Raw genomic sequence first — 23,680 nt, 5'->3', positions numbered from 1 at the left:
CCGCCAGGCTGGTGCAAGTGGGTCGGGGGTGGGCCGGCCCCTGGCGGGGCTCAGGGCCGGTAAGCGTAGTTAGTGGGCTGTGAAAGTGCTGGTGTAAAACAACACGTTTAATTTAAGGTGAGGTCATAATCCCGAGGGCTCTGCGGTGCCCACAGCAGCGAGGAGGATGGGCCTCATGGCTCGCAGCTCTGGGGATCCTCCAGGGCGGCCTCTCTGCGGGGCGTGGGCTCCCTCCCTATTCCGCACGGCTCCCCACAGCCTCCCACCACACTTCCCGAATCCTCTGTTCACGGGACCACGCCCGGGGCGGCTCCCACTGAAGCTCAGACACACCGGCAACACCAGCCGCGGTGCTGGCAGCCGGTACCCGTCCAGGCGCGTTGGCTCTGCGCCTGGCAGCCCGGAAACACCGGACGTGGCCCTTCATTCCCAGCAGCCATGTCAACTGTCCGAGAGTTTCTCCAGAGTTTGAAAGACACTTCAGTCCACGGGGGAGGTCGAGGCCATGTTTACTTACAGGAAGTCACAGAGTCCGTGCAGGGGGGCTGAATCTCCTCCGTGCAGATTCAGAAGAAAGGGGTTCTGTCGGAAGATGGCCACCGTCAATTCCGATCGCCCTCTGCTGTCCTCACCTCAGCTGCCAAGGGCGCGTCTGCTGTCTGCTCCCTTCTCCATCCGTGTGGCTCGAACCTGCGGGTCTGAGTGAAGGCTGGTCGGGCCGCGGTGTCCTGAGGGCAACATGTGTCCACCAGCTCTGTGTCCCAGCCATGGAAGGAGGGCTGACACGTCAAAGGCAGGGATACTCGCTGGGCAATCGGCCTGAGACCCGGCCAGCACCCAGCTCTGGGCCACACCCGTCTGTTCATCCAGATGAAAGCCTGTACCTGTATCAGGGCAGGCCGTTCTGAAAAGAACAATTATCATCGGCATCTGTAAGCAGGAGGGTGAACGCTCTGGCTTCTCAGAGGCGGCAGCCTGCTGTGGGTGCATGGCGGTGCATCTCCCCAGATTCTCTGACTCGCGGCAGCCTGGCCACAGATGTCCATGCTGTTCCGCGCAGGCCTGCGTGCCAGCCAGCCTGAACGTGAGCCAATGCGCACTTCCTCCGTGCCTCGGTTTCCTTACTGGTAATAGCTATCTCAAGACCGTCATGGGTGCTACTTGAGGAAATGCATGAACACTGATGCTTTCTTTCCACTGTGTCCCTGACACAGTCCATACACAGCAAACATTCGCTGTTGTTGACGCGAGCCTGTCGCAGGGACCGAGCGTGTGAGGATCGTGCAGTGTGCATCCTGACATGGGCTCCCCCCCCTGCCCTCCTCAGCTCCAACGGTGCCCAGGGCACCCCCAGGCTCTGAGCAGGAGGGGTGTGAGCGCTCCCCAAGGGACGCAGGGGACAGGGTGCAGGCTCAGCACCTCCTACTCGGCCCCGACGCCAGGAGTCTTACCTATGAAGCTTCTGAGACCCGAGATTTAATCTGGACAAAAAGAGAGGAACATTGTGCTGTTTACACAAGCCCCACATTCTTAAACCATTTAAAGTAAAAGAAGCAATACAAAGTAAGCCCGGTGCTTCCCGAGAGACGAGAAAGAGCCAGAAAGATGGCCCAAACATCTCTCGTTCCAGCTTTCATTTCAAGGACTTCAGAACAACCACTCATCGCTTTGCCTTTGGGGTCTTGGGTCCACGGATTTCAGTGAAGCGATGCAAGGCGGTCTCGACCCCAGAGCCGCGACCCCGCGATCCACAGTAACGCCTGGGAGGTGCCTGCGCTACTGCCCCCCCACCATCCCTGCCCTGTGCGCACCTGACGTACGGATCGTGAGTTATGGCAGGATGTGTTTTCACTAAACGCACGGGCATCGGGGCCGGACTCAGTGCTCCCCATGTGCCCCCACGCGGCACTCTCTGTGGCCCGGCCCGCGCTGACCCAGCGGGCACTGGGGACACCGTGGAACGCCAGCGGAGCGGTGACAGCCAGCAAATGAGCGGCTCCATTCTGCAGAGCTCCTGGCCAGCCAGACACTCGAGGGCAGGCTGACAGCTCCCCGCCCGGGACCCAGACGCACGGCCCCCATTATCGCTGCTGATGCACGTCACGGCCAGGCAGGGCCTCTGAGACACATTGAGAAGCGTGCTCCCAGAAGCTTGACAGGCCCCCAGGAAGTCTCTCCAGCCGAGCTCTCTGCACACGAACCCTTCGAACACAGCCCCTCCGTGCGGCGGCCCTCTGCACGGCTGAGCCTCAAAGGCGGTTCTTGGAAACACTTTTCTCAGTTCAAAGAAAGGATTTGCCTCCCATTCTCCCCTTTGGGGCGACAAACCTTATGTTTTAATTAAACAAGAGATAGGGCACTCGGGAACTTGTCATCAAGAGACACCGACGGGGCACGAGCCCTTTGGCTAAAAGTACTCCTCCTCCCAGACCAGCTGGGCTTCCAAGCTTTGGAGAAGAGGACAGTGCCCTAGTTCTCTGAGCCCCGAGCATGACCGCACCCCTACTCGTGACAGCGGGGGTAAAACACTGCTCCCTGTGAGCACTGAGTCAGCAACCCCACAAGCATTCCCAGTGACACAGGTGTGAGCCAGCGCACAAGGGGCCGCGTGAGCCGGGCCCAAGGCCACCTCTGTGACAGACAGTGTGACAGCGGCTCTGATGAGGGTGTGTGTGGGACTCTCGCAATTCTGTGCTGCTCTGGGTTCTCAGACCAGCTTCCCGTGTCAGCAGTCCCAGCCTGTTCACTCCGGCAGGCACGGTCTGCAGGTGAACATGGGGCGGCGGCTGCAAAAAGTCCTGTTAAAACAAAACCACTGGGCACCTGGGTGGCTCTTTGGGTAAGCATCCAACTCTTGATTTCAGCTCAGGTCAGGATCTCATCGTTCGTGGGTTCAAGCCCCGAGTCAGGCTCTGCGCTGACAGCAAGGAGCCTGCTGGGGATTCTCCCCCTCTCTCTCCCCCACGCTCTCTGTCTCTCTCCCTCTCTCTCTGTCAAAATAAGTAAATAAACTTTGAAAGAGAAGACGAAAGACCCAAAAATCACACTTTCAAGGATAGTAGCCATGCCCCACAATTATTCCCCCTGCCCCAGGTCTGGGGTTCCCACGTCATCAGAACAGGCGGGGGGTGGCGGCCCAGACAAGGTCCTTCTCTCACATGGGGACAAAGAAGCCGATACTGTGCCGCGACACCAGTGGTGATATGGACACTTTGCTCGATGGTCAGATGTGCTGGACGCAAAGGTCGTAGAATAATTTTTCAGGTGTGTGTGGGTACTTACCCTTGGGGCAGAATCTGCAGTGCAAGGTGCTAAGGGAGATATGTTCTGAGCTTACACAGGCCGGCGTGTGAGTCCCGGGGGCAGAGGAAGGACATTATCCTGTTCTCTGCTGACCCCCAGTGCGAGGACGGTGCTTACACATAGTAGGCTTTTCACAAACACTCCCCGAGTGACTGCCGATGAGCGAACCACTCAAAAATCAGACCTTAGATACACCCCTGACGAGGCCAGACCTCTGCACGTGTGCACGGACTTTTGCGTCAGACACAGAGTCAGGCAGCCTCCCTCACCCCCAGCCTGTACCCCAGAGATCCACAGCTGACTGGAGATTTTCCACCGCACCACGTCGGAAATGCCCACAGGGCTGTGCCCGAGACATCAGGCGAGGCCTTCCAGGGCCCCATCTGTCAGCATTTCTCCAGTGACATCTCGTGGAACAGAAGTTCCATGAGATGCTCCTGAAAACCACGCTCCAAGGTCATGAGAAGTGCTGTTTGCCCACTCCATTGTGAAGATTTTCAAGTCACATTAGCAGACTGTGCGTTATAAGCTCCCAGAAGCCCTTCGGTAGAGAGATGTGCTCAGTTTCATAGAACTCGGTATTCCTCAAGTGTATTTGCTCATGCAAATGCTTCTTGGCCATGACAAACCCATCTGAGTACCTTAATTCAGCCTGGTCTTACCAACACAGCTGAGCGGCAGGGGCCGTGTGAGCCACACACCCACCCGTGTGGTCACCCCACCGCCCTGCACCTGACTTTCCTACCAGAGAACAGGAAAGCCGAGAGGGCCACGCTGCACCCCACAGCACCCCTGAAAGACCAGGGATGATGCAGTGAGGGGCCACGTGTGGTACTGAAGTCTGTCTGGATGGGGAGTAAAACCAAGCCCTGTGTCGCTGCCGTGTAGCCGGCACCGTAGTGCCTCCCACAGCCCCGCCCGTTCGAGCCAAGGCCCCAACGCTCCACGGAGCACGGTGTGACTTGTCCCTGCTTTTCACACCTCTGTGTGGCTCACCATGCCACACTGGGAAGTCCACCCACAACCAGCCCCCACGCCTGCTTCCCTCCAACCCTCATAGGCGCCTCGCATCCCGGGGTCTCTTCCCACCTGTGACTGGGAGAGCGGGGTCAGCTGAGCAGGCTGGGGAGACACAGAAGCCCTGGGAAGGCACGGGATCCTAGCAAAGTGTAACACTGGCTTTAACATTAGCATCGGCAAACACGGGTGTCTGTTGTCATGCTTGGTGCCCTGACGAGGTGTTCTTGGAACCCTCTGATTATTCCCTTCTTACCAGAGCCCCCAAGTGAAGAAGATTCTGGTCCAAGCAGCAGCAACTCAAAATCCTCCCTCACCCCCGTCTTTAAGGGCCAGCCCGGCCAGAGTGCGGCCGCCCCCAAACACTCCCCGCTCAGAGCACTCAGCCATTTAGCCAGTCTGACCCCAAACACACAAAAACGCACTCTCAGGCAAATTAAAAACATCCATTTGCCACTTCTTATTACCGAACCATGTGGAATGCAAAAGAGGAGCATAAAAAACGAGGCTCTCAGTAACGGGGAAGGCTTGCATTTTATCGCGGGCTCTGGAGCAGCGGTACGGAGCGAATACATAACACTGTGTGAGTCTCACCCAGACAGAGGCGCACAGAGCTGGTAATAACTCAAGGTATTTTATCACTGTGTGTCCTCAGGCCAGGCATCAGATGGGAAAAACACTCCTGAAACAAAATTAAATAGTTTTAGATCTAATTTTACCAGGCTGAACTAGGTTGCAGATTGATTTTCATGGAATCTAATAGAGAACAACACACACGCTGCCCGTCTCGTAGAAAATCCATCCATCGCACCACTTTCTACTCACCTTGCGCTTCAGCACAAGTAATCAGAAGCTCGTACTTCACAAGGCAGCGCGCCTCACCCTGCGAACACCTTCCCCTCCAACGGAGCCTGATGCAGGCACGGCCTCCCAGGCGGTCTCCTCAAGTGCCCGCTCACGCGGACACGAGATCCGCTCGCTCCCTCTGGCAGGAAGGGTTGGCCTGGAGCCAGGGCAGCACCCAGAGCCCACGTCTAGCTGTCCTCTGTTTGGCCTCCTCATCTCTGCCTGCCACACACCGCCCTCGCTCTTCCAGAATTTTCTCCTCTTCCCTGAACAGCTAAGCGCTGGCTCCTCTTCCTCCATGTGCATCAGGGCCAACCAGAACCAGACAGGAAAGCGTGGCGGCTCCAGCCCCTCCCAGAACAGGCCGCGTGGGGCCTGGTCCTGTGGACTGCCTGCACGGGCCCCTGCCAGGCCACCCTGACCTGCACACCCTGGTGACAGCACCCACCTACTCCGTCTCTAAGGGTCACTTACGGTCCTGATCTGGGACATGGGTACACCTTCCCCAGTTGGCCGTGCCCCGGCTTTCTCGGTGACAGCGTGTGTGGGCCGATGCACCTCCCAGCAGGACCACAGAGCCCCTGAACACGTGGGGGTGGGGCTTAAGAGTACCCGCGCGGCACAACTGAGCATTAGTGAGCGACAAGGGGGTGAAGAGGCCGAGACGTCAGCAGCAGGGCTGGATGAGCCTGAACACCGACTGGAGTTCAGTCAGCAAGGAGGGAAATGGTGCCGTGTAAGGAAAACAGTGGCCAGGGAAAGGACATCGCTGATGTGTGACCAGCACCCGCCCATCCTGTGCAATGGGTTGGTCTGCAAACTGCAGGGTCTTATCGTGAAAGAGGTACACCGTCTACCCATGTGATTCCGCGTCTAGTCGGGAGAGAGGGCCAATTAAACAGGCGTGACAAATAGCACTGAAGATGTGATACAGTCTGCACAGAAAATAGAGCAAGAGGGGTGCCCAGGTGGCTCAGTCAGTGAAGTGTCCCACTCTTGATTTCAGCTCAGGTTGTGATCTCACGGTTCGTGAGTTTGAGCCCCACATCAGGCTGTGCACTGACAGCTTGGAGCCTGCTTGGGGTTCTCTCTCTCACTTTCTCTCAAAACAAATAAATAAGCTTAAAAAAAGAAAAAGGAAAGGAAAGGAAAGGAAAGGAAAGGAAAGGAAAAAGGAAAGGAAAGGAAAGGAAAGGAAAGGAAAGGAAAGGAAAGGAAAGGAAAGGAAAGGAAGTTCTAGACTGTTCTAGATTGTTCCAGGGGTGTCCTAGGCTTTGGAGCATAGCATGTTCTCCATGACCCTTTGTTGACTGAGCAAATGGAGTCAACGAATGCCAGTCTGGGTCTGAGGAGCCTAGACTTTTCAGGACAGCACTTGCCTCGGGCCCCCACCATGTGTGAGCATCATAGGTGACCACTCATCAGAACAGCAGAGAACCACTTGGGTACCATGGGTTCAGGTCAGCCTTGGGCGTGCTGCACGAACAGACGAGCTATTAGCTTGGAAATAATAAATATCATTTACATACATCAGCCACGAGCTCCCTTCTAAAGGGAGATAATTAAATTTAGACTTGCAAATTCAGATACCAACACTTTGACCTGCTCTCTAAACAACTGCTTATGTAATCAGTATTCTATTCTCAGTTATTAGAATATCTCACTCATAGAAGAGATGAGAAATTAGCCAAATTTCAAACAGCATTGAAGACATTACTGTTGTTGACAGTGGGACTTAACAAAGTCAGCGGAGGACAGGGGGCCCTGCCAGGAGCTTCCATGATGTCTCATTTCTTGCTCTCGGATGAACTCACTTCAGCACCTTAAATAATAAAAATAATGTAAGAAAACAAAATAAAAACAACGCTAGATCTAGTTGACTTGAGGAATGCAGGAGTCACCAAGCATCTCCTGACAGCCTAGTAAGATCAAGAAGTTGCTTGCGTCCTAGATTGTTCTGACTTCATCATCGTGTTTGAACCAGTCACTGCTGACCTGTATTGGGTACGTGTCCTTTGTCAGGATGTGTGTGTTACCCGTACATCTCACTTAAATCTGACCCACACCCCTGACGTAGGGGGTGACTGCATTTCAGAGATGAGGGAATGGAGACCTGGGGAGGCCAGGCAACGGGGCTGATCCCCCAGCTGGTAGTGGGCTGGGACCCAGACACCCTGAGCAGGCAGCCTGCACACCCGCGGGGCTAGTGGTCCAGCTGGTGAGACAAACACACAGAGGGAAGGCAGACACGTGGGGACAGCCCAGCATGAGGTGTGGGCAGTGAACACTGGAGGGAATCCTGTCACAGGAAAGACCGTAAGGACGGGGCGGTGACTGGGATGGGCAGTGACCTCGCCACTCCTCCAACAACCACCAGAACCCCCATGACAAACGAGGCGCAGTCAGGTCCTTCAAAGAGCACCACGCACATGAGAGACATCTAGGGTCTCACGGTCACTCATGGCGGCATAGTCCAGCCTCCGTGTCAAACTTCACGTTCAGGGTGGCATCATCATCCGCTGCCCTGGGGGCCTCTGAGGAGGGGCTCGCAGAGGACTATTCGTCTTGAAGAATGAAAGTCCTTCCTTCCATGAGCGCCGTCCCCTTGGAAGCCCTGTGTGGTGATCTCTGCAAACTGTCACTGCCCTGGGCGGCCCTGACCTGCACACCTTGGAGGTACCACCAGCTCACATGCTCGGGAAACGGAGCCCTGGGGGCTGGTGGCTCCTCTCCTGCCCACCGTGCACCTGACACTCTCACCTCCCCCGCCCCGCCACACGCCAGACGTTCAGACCAGTAGAGACCAAGAGGCTCTGTGCTCCCTCCTCCCTGCCGGACCCTGCAGGACCCCATCAGGAGTGTGGCTCAGGCAACCGTTGGAAGGACAGACCGATGGGGGATCAGCTCCGAAACCCGGGAAGGGCGCGGAAGGGCTGAGAGCAGGGGTGCGGATGCGACAGCGGCCAGGGGCACACTGGGAAAGCAGGGCGCCAGGTCACCACGTGAGAAAGCAGGTGAGTCCCGTGACTCGGGCTTCCCTTTGGAGCCCCAGGCGGAAGGGATCGGGCGCGGGGGCGATGAACACCGGGAATGCTGGATTTGACTGGAGACGCTCACCGCGTCTGGAGCAGACAGACTCAGACGCGTCTACAGTAATCCGGCACAGTGCCCGCCGGAAGTGGGAAACGTGGCCAACGCGTCACAAGGGAGTCGGGCGGGGTTGGAGGAGGAGAACGCCTTCGGGCCACCCGCCTGGAAATGAGAGCTCCGTCTGAGCGCGGGACGCCCGCTGCTGCCCACGCGAACCACGACCCCTGTCGGCCAGCACGAGTTGCTGATAGTCACGCTGGGCAGACCGGGACCACCTGGGACCGCCTGGGACCGCAGCAGAAACCCTCAGGGATGCCGCTCCGAGCCCAGAACCCCCGCTCAGGTGGGAGAGCACGCGTGGAGGGACGGCGGGGACGCTGGCCGTCACACGCGGCCTCGGACAGCATGCTGGCAAGGGCACGCCTGGCCCGCGCAAGCTCCCTGATCTGGACGCGGCTGACTTCCAGGCGGGGAAGGGAGAAGAGGCCGCAGGTTCGGTCACCCGGGCTCTGCTGCACCGTGGGCGTGTATATAAAGTAGCCATGCCACAGGGGCGTGAGTGCCACATTAGAGTCCTGAGAGAGGAAGCCAGCAGAGTAACAGAGATTACAAGGCATCGGCTCCCTCATCACGGAGCGTGCAGAGCCCCACCCCCCACCACCGTCTGTCACCTGCAAGCTGGAGAGGCAGGAAGATGATACACGGCTGGAAGGTCTGTGACCCAGGGGAGCTGGCGCTACAGGTTCCGAGACCCCAGTCCACATGTGAGGGCCCGTGAACCAAGAGTTGGAAGAGTGAGAATCCCCCTCCCTTCTCCACCTTTCTGTCTGTGCAAGTCCTCAACTGATTGGGTGAGGCCCACCTCAGCCGGAGTTCTCTGCTCGACTCAGTCCTCCGATTCGAATTCTGGTCTCGACCAGAAACTCCCTCACAGATGCATCAGAATCATGTGTGGCCACATATCCAGGCGCCCAGGGCCCATTCAAGGTAAGACATACAATCAACCAACACAAATGTGCCACTCATGGTGTTTCTGGAGAGTCGTGGTTATCACCCGACAGATGTGCTGTTTGGTGCTCAGGGAATCCGGTGACCTTGAGTCAGAGACGGACGCTGGTGAAGCTTTCACTCACTCACAGAAGCAACGGTTGAGGGTTGAAGCCTCTAGTGCAGGAAGGGCGCGAGGTGAGAACGGGTGAAGGATGGTCTGGGCCAGAGGAAACTAATACAGGAGGTCTTTTCATAAAAAACGGAAGAATAGAATGTAAAACTGCAAAATAAAAGCATTTTGGTTTGGCACGTCTCCAAAGAAACCAGCATGCTAAGGAAGGAAGAAGCCCAAGGAGCTGCAAGGAACCGACAACACCAAAGGACTTTGGGGGCGGCGTGTCTCTAGGGGCAAGAAATCCAGACAGTGCGGGATTCACACTTATTTGCGGAGTATTATACTCTCGTTGTACCCCCGGCTCCCTAACTACAGCCCCCCGGGTGCCTATCAGGTCTGTGGGGTTACTTGCATTGGTGAGAATTTCCAGCCTCAAGATAATTCTCTCCTAGAATTCCTGGCCGGGATCACGGTCCAACCGTGTCTTGTAGACCCTCTCAAATACTCACTGCTCCTCAGAGCCAGTCCGGTCACCATCTGATGATGGAGTGGGAGGGGCTCAGATGAACTGTGACCTTGATGGAATGGGGGGGGGGGGGGCTCTGATGAACTTTGACCTCGCTGGTTGCAACAGAAAGAAAACCTTCTGGGACAAGTGCAGTCTGAAACAGCCTCAGAGTCCCAGCTGAACCGTGGCTTCGCCCCCCGCCCGCCGAGACCCATTACTGGCGCGGACCTTCTGCCGCAAACGGGGATGGCAGTGAGGACCGCATCCAGGCTGGATGGCCGTTAGGTCTGAAACCTCTTGTCGTCCTGCACAGACTGCCGTCCTGGCCGGAAGGACGGGGAGCCTCTAGTGGAGGCACCACACTGATTCGGAGAATGATGTCACGGCCGCCTGCAGGCGGGGCCTGGAATGGAGTCAGCATCTAGACTGCAAGCCAGATAATTGGGAGGGCTCGAGTCAAAGTGAAGTGTGAACCCACACCTTTACGTGTGCACATTTAAAACTTAACTAGAGTCACCTTCTTGTCCATCAATCAGTTGTCAGACCATCTGTCTTTGCCTGCTCTCTGCTCACCGCAATCTGGTGCCAGTGTGTTTGTTTTCCACGGCTTACAAAAATACACCGGGTGGTGGAGTGCAGCTCGCGTCACGCCCGAAGTGTCTGCAAGGCCCCGAGACTGTCGTAGGGCCGCGATCGAGGCCTGATCAGGATCTCCCCTCCCCCTCCCGGGATATGTCCCGCGTCAGTGCTGTCACCGTCACCCAGGGAGCCTGTCTCGGGAGGCATCCATGCGGGACCTCGAGGGTGGGGCTCGAGCTCCAGGAGCCACAGTCACGCTTTCGCAGGTGCAGGCGGGGTGCTGGGGCTCAGGCACCCTTCACTTAGGGCTTGCTGCCTGAGAAATCTGGGGGCTTCGTGAAGGAAGATGGGGGTCATGTGTCCCCCAACGTCCTTGGAGTCCCAGGGGGAGGGGAGCGCTCCCGCTCCCCTGTCGCCCATTCCCCGCGCACACCCAGCACCCGCACAGAGCCCTTCTGGGAAAGCACTGGGGCCCAGGCAGGGTCCACTGGCTCACTGGAAGTTGCAACTCCGTGCTATAAACACAGAAGGACTATCATGCTCTGCCCCCAATCCCTCAGCAAATCCCAGGCAGAGCCTCAACTCCATGCTCATTTCCCACCCAAGAGACCCATCCTGTCCTGACTGAAGTTCACCATCGCAGAACCCATTCTAAGCCCATCCGGGGGAGGGGAGGGAAGGAACCTCTGTCGAAATGGCCACCGTGTCCTCAGTGGTGGCTCTCCCAGGGACCACCGTGTCCTCAGCGGTGACCCTCCCAGGGGGCCAGTGTCCCTCAGTGGTGGCTCTCCCAGGGACCACCGTGTCCTCAGCGGTGACCCTCCCAGGGGACCAGTGTCCCTCAGTGGTGGCTCTCCCACATGAAGTCTCATGTGTGCTGCCCTCTGATCCCCTGTGGCCCTCAATACAGAATCAAGGCCCCAAGCCCATGGTAATGGGGAGCCACCCAGACACAGCTGCCAAGCTTCAGAGGCTGAACTGAGAGCCTGGTGCACTGACTCAGAGCCTTTGCACACGCCGTTCCTTCCGGGTGGGGTGGTCTTCCCTCCCTAAAGTGCACAGTCCCATTCTCACCCTTCCAGCAGGAGTATCTCGGTTCTGAAGCAGACCTCCCAGTTCAATAAATGGGAAACTTACTATTATCCATTAGGTCTCAGCTAAGCAGTCACCTCCTGAAGGATGCCTCCCCTGATGTTCTAGATCCCCCCAGCCAGGTGAGGTCCCTGACGTTCTAGATCCCCCCAGCCAGGCGAGCTCCCTGACATTCTAGACCCCCCCCCCCGCCTGGCCAGGAGAGGTCCCTGACGTTCTAGATCCCCACCCCCAGCTAGGCAAAGTCCCTGACGTTCTAGACCAGCCCCCCGGCCAGGCAAGGTCCCTGATGTTCTAGATCCTCCCCCCCTCCAGGCAAAGTCCCTGATGTTCTAGATGCCCCCCTCCGGCCAGGCGAAGTCCCTGACATTCTAGACACCCCCCAACCAGGTGAGGTCCCTGATGTTCTAGATCCCCACCCCCATCCAGGCAAGGTCCCTGATGTTCTAGACCACCCCTCCCCAGCCAGGTGAGGTCCCTGATGTTCTAGATTCCCCCCCCCCCGGCCAGGAGAGGTCCCTGACGTTCTAGATCCCCCCTGGCCAGGCGAGGTCCCTCAGGTTCTAGATTCCCCTGGCCCATCGAGGTCTCTTTGCATGATTCCTTCTTGGCGTTGGAGTTTGAAATTTCATGGATTAGGTGTGCAACTATTTGCATTCAACAAAGATTTGTTGAGTGAAGGTAGTAGTCAGCCCAGGTTGTAACAAAGAACCACAGACCGGGCAGCTATACAGCAGACATTCACTGTCCCACATGCTGAAGGCAGGGAGTGTGAGATCCGGGTGTGGGCAGGACTGGTTTATCCGAGGCCTCTCTCCTGGGCGTGTAGATGCCATTCCTTCCCCAGGTCCCCACCTGGTCATCCCTCTGTGCATGTCTGTGATTGGATTGGGGCCACCCTAGTGACCTCGTTTCACCTCCAGCCCCTCTTTGAGGACCCCGTCTCCGAACACAGTCACACCCTGAGTTCCTGGAGTCAGGGCTCCAATGTGGATTTGGGGGAAAGTCATAGTTCAGCCCACACAGTGAACGAGTGACTTACTCCATGCTGGCCACCTGCTTACTGGACCCGTTCAAGACCACTCACGACTGCTCCCTATCGGGAAATTCCAAAAGGGGTCTTCATCTTCTTGTGACAATCAGACCTCCTTGTGTGCCACAAAACCCCATGCAGACCCAGGATCTCCTTGTGTTAATGTTGCCTGACCTCCCTTGTGTCGTTCATAGAACAGCAGCTTGAAAACAGTGTTTTAAAATACATGTTCCTGAAACTCAGAAAAATCCTTTGCCTTTCCCCAAGACGTTACTCCTTTTCTCCTGCCCGCATAGAGGTTAATTATTTTTTTGCTTCCCAGGGTAACCCACCTGTTCAAACTGATTTGTGTTTGTGTTTAGAAAGAAGGAACATCCATTAAAGACATACCTGTATCTGATCACAATATATGGCTAGGAAGGAAAGTGGGTCAGGCTTCAGGGAGGCCATCTGTCAGAGTGCATTTTGGCAAAAAGAAACCCTAAGAAAGGGACTTTGGAGGGGCTGAGGTTTGTAGCCCAGAGGCACCAGCAGAGTTCTGTGGCTTCCAACTGTCACCTTCTTGTCCAGGGACACGACTGTCTGAGAGAGCTGAGCTGTGCTAGACGTGGGCATGAGTGTGGCCGACAAAGCAGAGATGTGTTGTTCAAAACCTCACTTTAAATTGTTGAAATGAGGGAGGAACCAAAGTGCTCAACTTATGGAATTTTTAAAAATAACCTAAACTGTGAAATATTTAGTGCTTTTAAGGAGGCAGAGCAGAAGATCGAATGCTTAGATATTTTAGCAATTACGGTTGAGTAAAAGTTCCAGCAAACACGTTATATCACATGAACATAGTCTCCAGGTAACTGACATGTGCTCAAGCACCAGAGGACTTTCTAAAATTTTCCTCTTACCGGGGCGCCTGGCGGCTCAGTCGTTAAGCGTCTGACCCTTGATTTTGGCTCAGGTCAGGATCCCAGGGTCGTGGGATTGAGCACAGAGCCTGCTTGGGATTCTCTCTCTCTGTCTCCCACGCTCACAATCTCTCTCTCTAAAATAAAAAAAAATAAAAAAATTCATCTCACTTAGTAAAATTGCTTCATACATCATTTATAAACAAAACAGCTTGTGAAGGCAATCACCACACTTACGAACCAGGTTCCACAGCCCCTCCTGCCGCCCTCATGAGTAAGCAGAGTCTTAAGTCATGGGCGTGGCAGGCGTGCTCCAGTTCTCTGTGCACCTGCTGTGGTCCTCACTTCCACCCCCATCCCCGCCAGTTCCCCTGGTTTCCAGGCATGCGCGGTCTTGACGGGAGTCTGAGGGTGTCTCCAAGGGGCTCCACCTTTCAGGCGGTGACTCTTCCTATAACCACCGCCAAGCCTTCTAAGATATTTGAGCTTCCAACTCCATGAAATAAGCAAAAACAAAGCTGAGAACCCAGTGCCCCTGGGGGGCCACGACTGCGCACGCTCACTCTTCCAGGCCGCCACCTGACTTCTTTCCCCAGAGAGTGGTCTGCCTGTTTGAGAACTGCATAGAAATGAAAGTACTTCCCACCTGCTCTTCTGTGCCCAGATTTTTATTTTCTTACTATAATGTTTTAGAGTTTCATCCATAGTCCCTCAGGCGTTGTTGTTGCTGATAGTTACCCCTCATGTAAATGTAACACAATTCACTTATCCATTCTTCTGCTGATGTGCATGCGGGATGTTTCTAATTTTGAGCTGTAATGAATGAAATGTCTCTAAACATTCTTGCACAAATCTTTTTATTTTTTAACACATGTGTTTCATTTATCTCAGGTAAATATTTAGAAGCATAACAGGTGTATATGTAACGGCCAAAACGTCTTCCAAAGTGTCCCAGGGACAGAGTGGTGCGTCCTGGCCCCCCTGTGTCTTTGCCTAGACTGAGCTACGGTCCTAAGTCTCAGCTGTTCCACTGCTGTGCCCTGACACACTACACCTTTATGGTTTTAATTTGCATTTCCCCCTGTGTGCAGTGATGTTAAGCACTTTTGCGTGGGCTTACTGGCTTCTGATATTCTCCTCTGTCAAGTTTCTGTTCAAGTGTTTTGCCCATTTCTTAAACTTTGGACTTTTTTCCCTTTATTATCCAGTCGAAAGGGTTCTTATACTCTGGATACAAATCAGTTGTCTTGATTATATGTCTGTTACCCTAACGTACGACCTGCTTTTTGTTTTCTTAACAGTGTATTTCAGTGCTGAAATTTTTAATTTTGATGAAAACTAATTTGTTTTTTTCTTCTATGATTAGTGCTTTTCTGTGTCCTAAGAAATCCGCACACATGAGGACCATGACAGTGATCTGTATTTTCTTCCACAAGTTTTAGAGTTATAGCTTTCACATTTAGGTTTATGGCCCATTTTGTGACAATCTCCATGTATGGTATGAGGCACAGCTCAGAATTCATTTTTCCCAACCTGGTGTACAGTTTTTTCAGCTGTTTGTTGATAAGACTTTCTTTCACTCCATTGTATTACTTTGAATTCTTTGTTGAAAATCAATTGATCTTATAGGTACGATTCTATTCCTGAATGCTCTGAGTTGTCCCCCTGGACTATTTATCTATCTTTACATCACTACCAAATTGTATTTGTTCTTTGTTATCAATATTCTCAGCGAATGTGATCTCGTTTGGTTCCAGCCAAGAGTTTCTGCCCTCTGAAAATGCTTCCCACGTGCTCCGAAAATACATGAAATCACATCACTTCCAAGGGCCATAGGCCTTTATTTTGCAATGAGTAATAAGGTTTATAACGCAAATGTCCTGGATCATTTTGAGAAATGCATTAGAAACGGCGTGCTGTGATATGACAAATGGTGACTGGGCCTTCCCGGAGAGGGAGTCTTGGCTGGAGGGCAGCCCCGGGCGCCATCCAGCATCACGGCCAGTGTAGGGCTGCTCTTTCGGCTCAATTTCCGGCTGGGCCACACCAGATACTCTGGGTGCAGGGCCCAGCCACCCCTTCCAGATACTCTCCCTACAGGAAACACCTTCTCCTTCTTCCCGACTTTACACGGGGGGTGGGGGTGGCAGAAGCGTGGGGAATTCTGGAGCCAGCCTCTCTCAGTGTACACAAAATGTCCGGAATCGGGTAAAATGAAAGCACAGCCTCCGTTTTCATCAGTAACCCGTATGAGCCCGACCTCACGACTGTGGTGAACACAGACAGCAGACAGAGCCGGAAGTCTGAGCGCAGCTCAGACGGGACCACGCCAACGGGAGGCTCAGCTGACACAGTGGGTCAAGGAAACAGCCACAAAGAAAGGCGTTGACACCGAATCATTTTCAGTGTGATTATTCTAAATAAAAACTAGAATTCCCGCCGTGTGTCCTAATGACACACTAAAGCGGCAGCCTTCCCACTCTCAGGGCCAACTGATTCTCGCAGAAGCAACGATGTGGGATTCTCCGGCAGGCAGGCCAGCAGCAGGTGCCCTGTTTTGTTCGGGTGGGCAAGTTTGGGCTGAGAACCTAAAATCCACTGCTGCAGAGGAGTCGACAGGATGTGAAAGAGGTAGGGTTACTACATAGAATACTGGATATCCAGTCAAATTTGAATGATCGAATTGTGGTAAAATATATATAACATAAAAGTTGACACATTAACGGTTTTTAAGCATATAGTTTGGTGGCATTAAATACATATATATTGTTATGCAACCATCTCCGGAACCTCCTAATTTTCTCAGACTGAATCTCTGTCCCCACTAGACACTGACCCCCGCCAGCCCCAGCCCCTGGCGCCCACCATTGTACAGTCTCTGTGGCTTTGACTCCTCTATGGACCTCAAATAAGTGGATCCCACAGTATTGGTCTTTCTGTGGCTGGTTTATTTCACTCAGCATAATGGCCTCAAGGTTCATCCACGTGGTCACGTCTTGCAGAGTCGCCTCCCTTTTTAAGGATGAATAATGTTCCGCTGTGTGCATTCACTCCATTTTGTTGTCCACTCCTCTGTCAGGTGGACACGTGGCTGTTTCCACCGTTCAGCTGTTTTGAATAGTGCTGCTGGGAACACAGGGGCGCAAATACCTCTCTGAGACCCTGCTTTCTATTCTCTTGGGTGCAGACCCACATGTGGGCTTGCCGGTTTCATGGCGGCTGCACCATTTCTCACTCCCACTCTCGGTGGTCAAGGCTCCGAGTCCTCCACATCCTCACCGACTCTTGTCACCTCCTAGCTGGCTTTGGGATGGGAGCGATTCTGACGGGTGTGAGGTGGTGTCTCGTGGTTTTGATTTGTATTTCCCTGATGGCAACTGATGTGGAGCATCTTTCCACGTGTCGGCTGACCATCTGGATGTCTTCTTTGGAGAAATGTCTATTCAAGTCCCCTGCCTTAAATCTGGATTTCAGATAAACTGAATAACGTTTCGGTATATGCACGCGGCACACAATACTGGACATTTATACACGCTAAATAAGTATCTGCTGTTTATCTGAAACTCAGTTTTGACTCGGGGTCTTGTGTTTTTATTTGATAAATCTGGCAACCCTAGAAAGCAAGAACTCTGAGGATCTGAAACAGTCTTTAAATATTTCACAATTTTGCTAAGGTGAACTCTGAAATGGTTTAGTGTATTTTTGTGGGTGTTTGGCTGGTAGCCTCCGCTCTATTAGAAAAATGTAATTTCATTTTGAGATGCTCCAGACTAAATCATTTGAGCTTCACACTCTTTGTGTAACATTATTGGGCGCCCTTAATGAAATTATAACTCAAGCAAAAGATTTCATTCCCTCATAGTAAATTAGCTTGGGCTGTGAGGGTCTGGGAGAGCCAGTGCCTCCCCGGCTTATTCTTCTCGTTCTGTAGAATGAAGAAGGAGCGGGCATTTTATATTTGAGTTATTTATTGTTCTCTCTGAGTGAACATTACATCGCTGCCCGTCCCCACTGGAAACAACAGCTGTTAACAGGCTCCTGAATGAATTTCAATGTGGAGTCCTCTGGCCTCTGGGAAGCATGGGTAAAGAGAAAACGGGCTCAGAATTGAAAGAAAAAGAGCATGTTGCCGGCCTGGGTCTGAACGCCTGAAGGCTAACTGCAGATAAAACCACCAGCTGAGGCTTTCGGGCGAAGTCACAGTCAGAGCTGTGCCCAAAAGGGAGCCCCACACGCCAGCAGTCCCCCTTCCTGCGGACAGAAGCAGCAGGGGGCACTGAAAACCCTGCCCTCTGGTGCCAACTGATTCCTACGGAGTGTCCCCGTAGCAAAGTAGCTCAACCCCTGCGGGCCAGGTCCGGACACGAGGACTGCCCAGAACAGTGGGGAGGGGGCCCGGGAGAGGCGGGTGTCCACATGCGGACCCAGGGTGCACTCGCCTCTGCCCCCGAGGAGGCTCCCCTGTGGACAAGCGCCTAGCTCTGGAGGCTGGATGTAATCAGTGGAGTCTCTACAACACGGAGCTTTTCCTCCGGGCCCTTTAATATTCTGTCTGTAGTGCCTCCCCTCTGAACTCCTCCCACAATCCTGTCTTTCTTTTTAAGAGACTCATCGCTGAGGGGTGCCTGGGGGGCTCAGTCAGTTAAGCGTACGAATTTGGATCAGGTCATGATCCCGTGTTCCATGGGTTCGAGCCCCACATCGGGCTCTGTGCTGACAGCTCGGAGCCCGGAGCCTGCTTCGGATTCTGTGTCTCCCTCTCTCTCTGCCCCTCCCCCACTTGTGCTGTCTGTCTCCCAAAAATAAACATTAAAAAATTTTTTTTAATAAATACATAAATAAAAAGATTCGCAGCGCTGAGACTGTGGGAAAACACGTCCCGTCAGCCACAAGCAGCGTCCCCCCGGGCCAGCTGCCCACGCAGATGTCAAGAGCCCAAACATGGGATGATGCTGTCCCCACTGCCTGTCCTCCTGCCGGCTCCCCTCCAGGCTCTGCTGGGCCCCCATCTGCAGGATGGACATGTGGCCCCCATCCTGCACCCCTCCCTCCCTCACTCGCTGCCCCTGTTTGGCAGCTTGAAGGTCCATCCTTGCTCATGCACTTCTGGCCCACATGGCAAGTTCTCCATTGACGGGGAGGAAAGGTCTTGGCTTGAATTGCACGATTCTCGTTTAATTGTGGCTTTTTTTTTTTTTTTTTTTTTTTTTTTGGTACTTGCTTCACTGCCTCCCTGTGAAATGCCCTCGGCCCGAGCTCTGCCCCACCCAGCACCCTGGGAGCCCACGCAAGGTTGTCGCCCTGGAGACGATCGTTTGTGGAGTTTTGAGGGACAGGGACCAAGAGGAGGGGAGATGCCAAAAATGAGAAAAGAAGAAAGATGGAAATCATAAAGTCTAAAATTGAATGGAGAGAGGGGTTTGATGAAAACGCTGTCAGAAATTCAATAAAAGACTGAACCAGAATGAAGTGGCTGAAGCCAAAACGAGCCTTCAACGCCCCGTCCAAACCCTCAGTAATAAGAACTTGGGAGAGCACTGAGTTTTTCTGAAACTCAATGTCAAAAGTGCATTTCCTGTTCTTCTTTTCTTTCCAGACAAAGTAACCATGTTGTCAGCCTTCATCGCTCCCTTCAAGCACTTAAGCCCCGGGGCCACCAACACGGAGGATGAAGACAATCTAAGTAAGCAGTTTCCCTTCCCTGAAGAGTGGAGGGGGTCCCAGCCCCATGCGCTGAGGGGGTGTCCTCTACTGGCCCCGAATGAGAGACCCTTGGGGTGACGGGGGGGGGGACTGTGTGGGTTTCCCAGAGCAGGAGGCTCCACTCCTGTCCCCACCTGGAGTCCCTTCCCCATCATGAATCCCATCCCCACCTGCAATCCTGTCCCCACCTGGGTGGTGGGAAAATATGAGCAGTGACTATATAATTGAGAACTCCAGCAATTGCAGGGAAAAAACAGTTCTCTTGGACCACCCCGCCTCTCTTTCCTTTGTTTTTCCCTCCAAAAAGAAGAAAGGGAGGGAGGAAGGGAAGGAGGGAGGTAGCAAGAGAGAGGGGGAGGAAGGAAGGGAGAAAGAGGGGGAGAGAGGAGGGAGAGAGGGAGGTGAACACAGTTTGTATAATCATTCAACAAGGAAAGAGCTGGATGGTTGCCTGCCCGTTGGGACAATAGTTCTGGCTCATGGATGAAACCAGACACCAAAGCAGTGTGGTGTGGGGACCAAAAAGCTGGTTGGGGGAGGGGATCTGCACAGTCCCCCTGCCGAGACCACTGAGGGCCCCCAAGGGAGGCAGGGCTGGTGTGCGTGTGCAGGCGCCCAGGCGTGCCTGGCACACACGGTCTCCAGTCTGTGGCGCACTGTCAACCATTCACGCGAGGGGTGAAGCATCCCAGTCCATGCAGATCCTTCTCGCATTTCAATATTATCTGACAGATGGGTCACCCTTCCAGCCAAGAGTGAAGGGCATGCTTACTGCCTGCGGTGAGGGGGCGAGGGGCGTGTGCGGGAGCTCCCAGGGCAGAAGGCACCGTCGGGGACCCACACGGGAGTGCTGTCTCCTCTGCCGCCAGCTGGGAAGAAGCAGGGGCCCCTCCCAGGAAACCCAACCATCAAGGGGACTGGAGGCTGAGGTCGCTGCCCTGCGTGGAAATCAGAACATGCATCTCTGGACCCTCAGTTCGGGGTCAGAGCCTCAGCAAAGCACATGCGCCCAAGGGAAAGTCTGGCAAGTGCTTGTTTTTCTTCTCTCAGGGTCTAAATGGGAAAATTTCTAGGACTCGGTCAATTTACTGAGCTGCTTCAGAAATGTGGGGCGTGCGCGCGCGCGCACACACACACACACAAGTGCACATGCATGTGTACGTGTCCATGAATGCATATTCTAAGCAGTCATGCACACGAGCCCCACGCTGAACTGGACTTATGGCCAAAGCTATCTGATAACACACGTGCAATATATGAGTTGAGAAAGAGAATCTCCCTCTGCTTCCTCTTCTTTCCCACCTCGAGGGGCTGGAACGCTGTGTGTCTACTCGGGAGCCCAGTGTGGACACGGCCACGTGCTCTGTAAGTGCCCCCACGAGCCTGGCCATGAGACCCACGGCTCAGAGCCCCAGCACCTCATTTGCAAAGTGGGGAAGGGAACGTTACCTGAGTCACGGAGTTGAGATCGGAATCAGGACGATGCATCGAGACGTTCAGCGAGGACCTGGAAGAGAGGAAGTGCCCAAGTTGGCTAACAGCAATTAAGGGGATTTCCCCTAATTCAGCTCCCTGGCTAACAGGTGGTTTTTCGCTGTTTGTTACCTGCTAAAATGCCTTAGCAATGCTCAGAAAATTGTTTTCTGTCAGTGGAGTGGCCATCCGTCTTTGCCATGTAAGCTGCTGATGTACTTAGGAAACCCTGTGCTCGGACACCGTTCAAAGACAGACCCCAAGCCGTGCCCTGGTCTTCGCAACTCTAGTTCTCCGACACAGTCTGCACAATTTGTAACCCCAGCGCCACTGGAAGGCGGGAGAGGAACCAGTGGTGACTCCCCTGAGAGGGCAGGGGTGTGTGTCTGATGCGTGTGGCATGTGCGTGCACACGCCTGTGCAGGGAGAGAGGGTGGAGGGGTAGGAGCAAGCGTGAACCGGCTTTGCGGTCTCCTTCTGTTCTTAGGTCACGTGGCTCTGGTGTGCGTGGGCTGGAGGTACATGAAAGTGCTCTGCCCGCTCCATGCGCGGAGTCAGGGGCGGGACCGTCAGGCAGGCTCCCCGCGCGGCCACCGGCACTCACCTCCCTCGTCCCAATGCCAAGGGCACAGCTGGGGTCCAGGGTTGGTGGCCAGAGAGACTCAGCCGGAGAAAAGTGGTGCCCGTGAGCCCCTCTGGAAGCTGTCAGCGGGGGTGGGTTTCCGCCAAGGGTCTACGGGACGACGCCACTTTGCTGAGACTTCCTGCTTAAGCGGGCAGCTCAGAAAGCTTTCTTCTCTGAACACTGGCCCCCCGACCTTGATGCCCACCACTGACCCAGGTCACATGAGGCGGGACGGTGATGCCCACTCCTGGGGTGCTTCCTGTACTGGGTCTGGAGGGAGGAAGACCCGCCCGCCGTGCCTGCTTGATCCTCCCCCAGATGTGCGGCAGGCACAGCGTCCAGGACCGCGTGTGACAGGTCAGGTCCTGCAAAGGAGGCCGCCTTGGCCTGCTTCCCAGCCCGATCTAGGAGCCACCCGGTCGGGCCTGCCCTTCTGCAACCCCAGCCAGCCGGCCCACAGGGCTCAGAGAGTGGGCCGCAGCCCACACCCTCGAGGCCCCAGGACCTCCCTCCTCCTGTGAACGGAGCTCCGGGCCACTGGCCTGGCTCCTGGCTGCACCCTTGTGGGACACGAATGTGGAGCTCGGACGGCCGGTTCCTTGGCGCCCGCCAGCTGCGGACACAGCAGACACGCGGTGCTGGACAGCTCCCGGCACCGGGACTGGTTGGAGAAGTCCGGCTGCATCGTAACTGGGCAGATGCTGGCCCCAGAAAGGGGAAAGGGGGCGAGGGGGCGAGGGGGGAGGCAGGGAGGGGCGGAGCGCGGGCATAATACACAGCCCCACGTGCCGCCTGCACTCGCGCCGGAGCCGTGAGGGCCATGAGCCCACAGCCGAGGACCTCGCCCTCCACGTGGCCTGTTCACATCTGAGGGCCGACAGCCAGTGCGCAAGGACAGCGCGATAACCGGACTTAACTCTGGGAGGAAATACTTCACCTGGAAAATTCAAGTTTAGCCACAGCCAGGCCAGGATAAAACTCTGGTCTTTCTCCCCAGAATGCGTTTCTTTTATGCGCTGGGCCTTCACAGACAGCACTGCATTTGCTGACAATTTTTGTCAGACAGAAGTACTTGTGGGCTCAGGAGACGGGCTGACGCGTGAGGGAGCGGAACGGACGTGGCCGTGGTTGAAGTTCTCGCTCACACGGCCACTCAGCCTCGGAGGGTGGCTTTGTGCCCGGCCGTCTTCAAATCGCCGCTGAGCGTCCATCACTGACCTTTGTGGTTTCTGTATTTGCCTGTGTTTCTTCCACTTCCCACAATGGAAGGGCACACGAAACTGTGGGAGTCACAGACACTGCAGTTCACGGACGTCTGGTGCCGGATGGCGTGAGGATGAGGGAGGTCACCGGTGTCCTACCGCAGCAGCGCGCCAGCCAGCGCGGGCTCTCAGGGCGCCTGCACGCGGTTCCCTCGGGAGCGGACTTCGCCAATGAAAGGCATTTTCCAAGGGGGAGAAACATGACGTGAGCCCTGGATGGGGACACAGTGGGGTGGTGGGAGCTGCCCTGGGCCGCCAGGCCCACCGCCCCATTCTGCTCCCCATTCTGTTTCCGAGCATTCGCCCGCAGGCTGGCGTCCCGAGGGCACACACACACGTGCACAAAGAGCGTAGGGACGGGCAAATCCTTAAATGCACCTTAACGTGCACCTGACTTGTAACAAGTGACAGCCCCCGTCCGGCCCCCCGCACGGGAGGTGAGTTTCCCTGCAGAGCTGCTCCAAGCTCGAACGTCCCACAAGTCTCTGAGTTATGACCCGCAAGAAAAGCAATCGTTCGGGAGAATGAATTCCAGGGTAGAATTAAGGACTCGCCAATTCTTATATCGTAGTATGACCCGTCTGTTTGAGGGGTTCCGAGCATACAACAAATACACTTTCAGAAACAACCCGTTTTTATCGTACAATAAATATTCCAGAGCCACGTCTCGCCCCCTGGAACCCTGGGAGAGTCCTGGCAACTGCTACCTCCGAGGCAGCCATGATCGGTCGCCGGTCAGAGAGCTGCAGCGTTTACAGATCATGTGGAAAGTCTTGGTGCGTTATCCCCCTGGACCCTCACAAAGGCCCCACTGGCGGGTTCTGTCTGTGCACGACTCTGCCACCAGCCCCATGCAGAGTCCCAGCTGCACCTTCCTTCCGTCTCCAGAGACAGTGCTCACGCCGTCCATGAGGCCTGGGGTCAGCTCCCTGAGAGAAGGCCAACTCTGAACCAGCAAAAAATGCACGCCTGGAGGGTCAGCACAGGACATGAGCTCCTGGGCAGCTTGGGGACGACAGGAGCCCGCTGCCCACATCGAGGTGCCCCAGTGTGTGTCAGCAACGTGCCTGCAGGGCGATTCTCAGGGCAGCCAAGCCAGGAGCAGAGACCAGGCCCTGCTCTCCTGGACGAGGAGAATCCGTGAT

General features: G+C 54.9%; 1 protein-coding gene across 2 annotated transcripts in view; it reads left to right on the top strand.

The window, feature by feature from the left end:
* The window catches only part of ADARB2 (adenosine deaminase RNA specific B2 (inactive)), a 416,451-nt gene that overhangs the window by 261,379 nt on the left and 131,392 nt on the right, over positions 1-23,680 (top strand). For both annotated transcript variants that reach the window (XR_008299861.1, XM_027073309.2), the window contains exon 2: positions 19,069-19,155. Coding sequence is in view for 1 of the 2 variants with exons in the window: in XM_027073309.2 (XP_026929110.1) it covers positions 19,069-19,155 (87 nt within the window). In the remaining variant the exon portion in view is untranslated. The remainder of the gene's footprint in view (positions 1-19,068; positions 19,156-23,680) is intronic.

Source organism: Acinonyx jubatus, chromosome B4, assembly GCF_027475565.1.
Source record: "Acinonyx jubatus isolate Ajub_Pintada_27869175 chromosome B4, VMU_Ajub_asm_v1.0, whole genome shotgun sequence".
NCBI classification, from domain to species: Eukaryota; Metazoa; Chordata; class Mammalia; order Carnivora; family Felidae; genus Acinonyx; species Acinonyx jubatus.
This window is presented reverse-complemented; position numbering and strand designations above follow the sequence as displayed.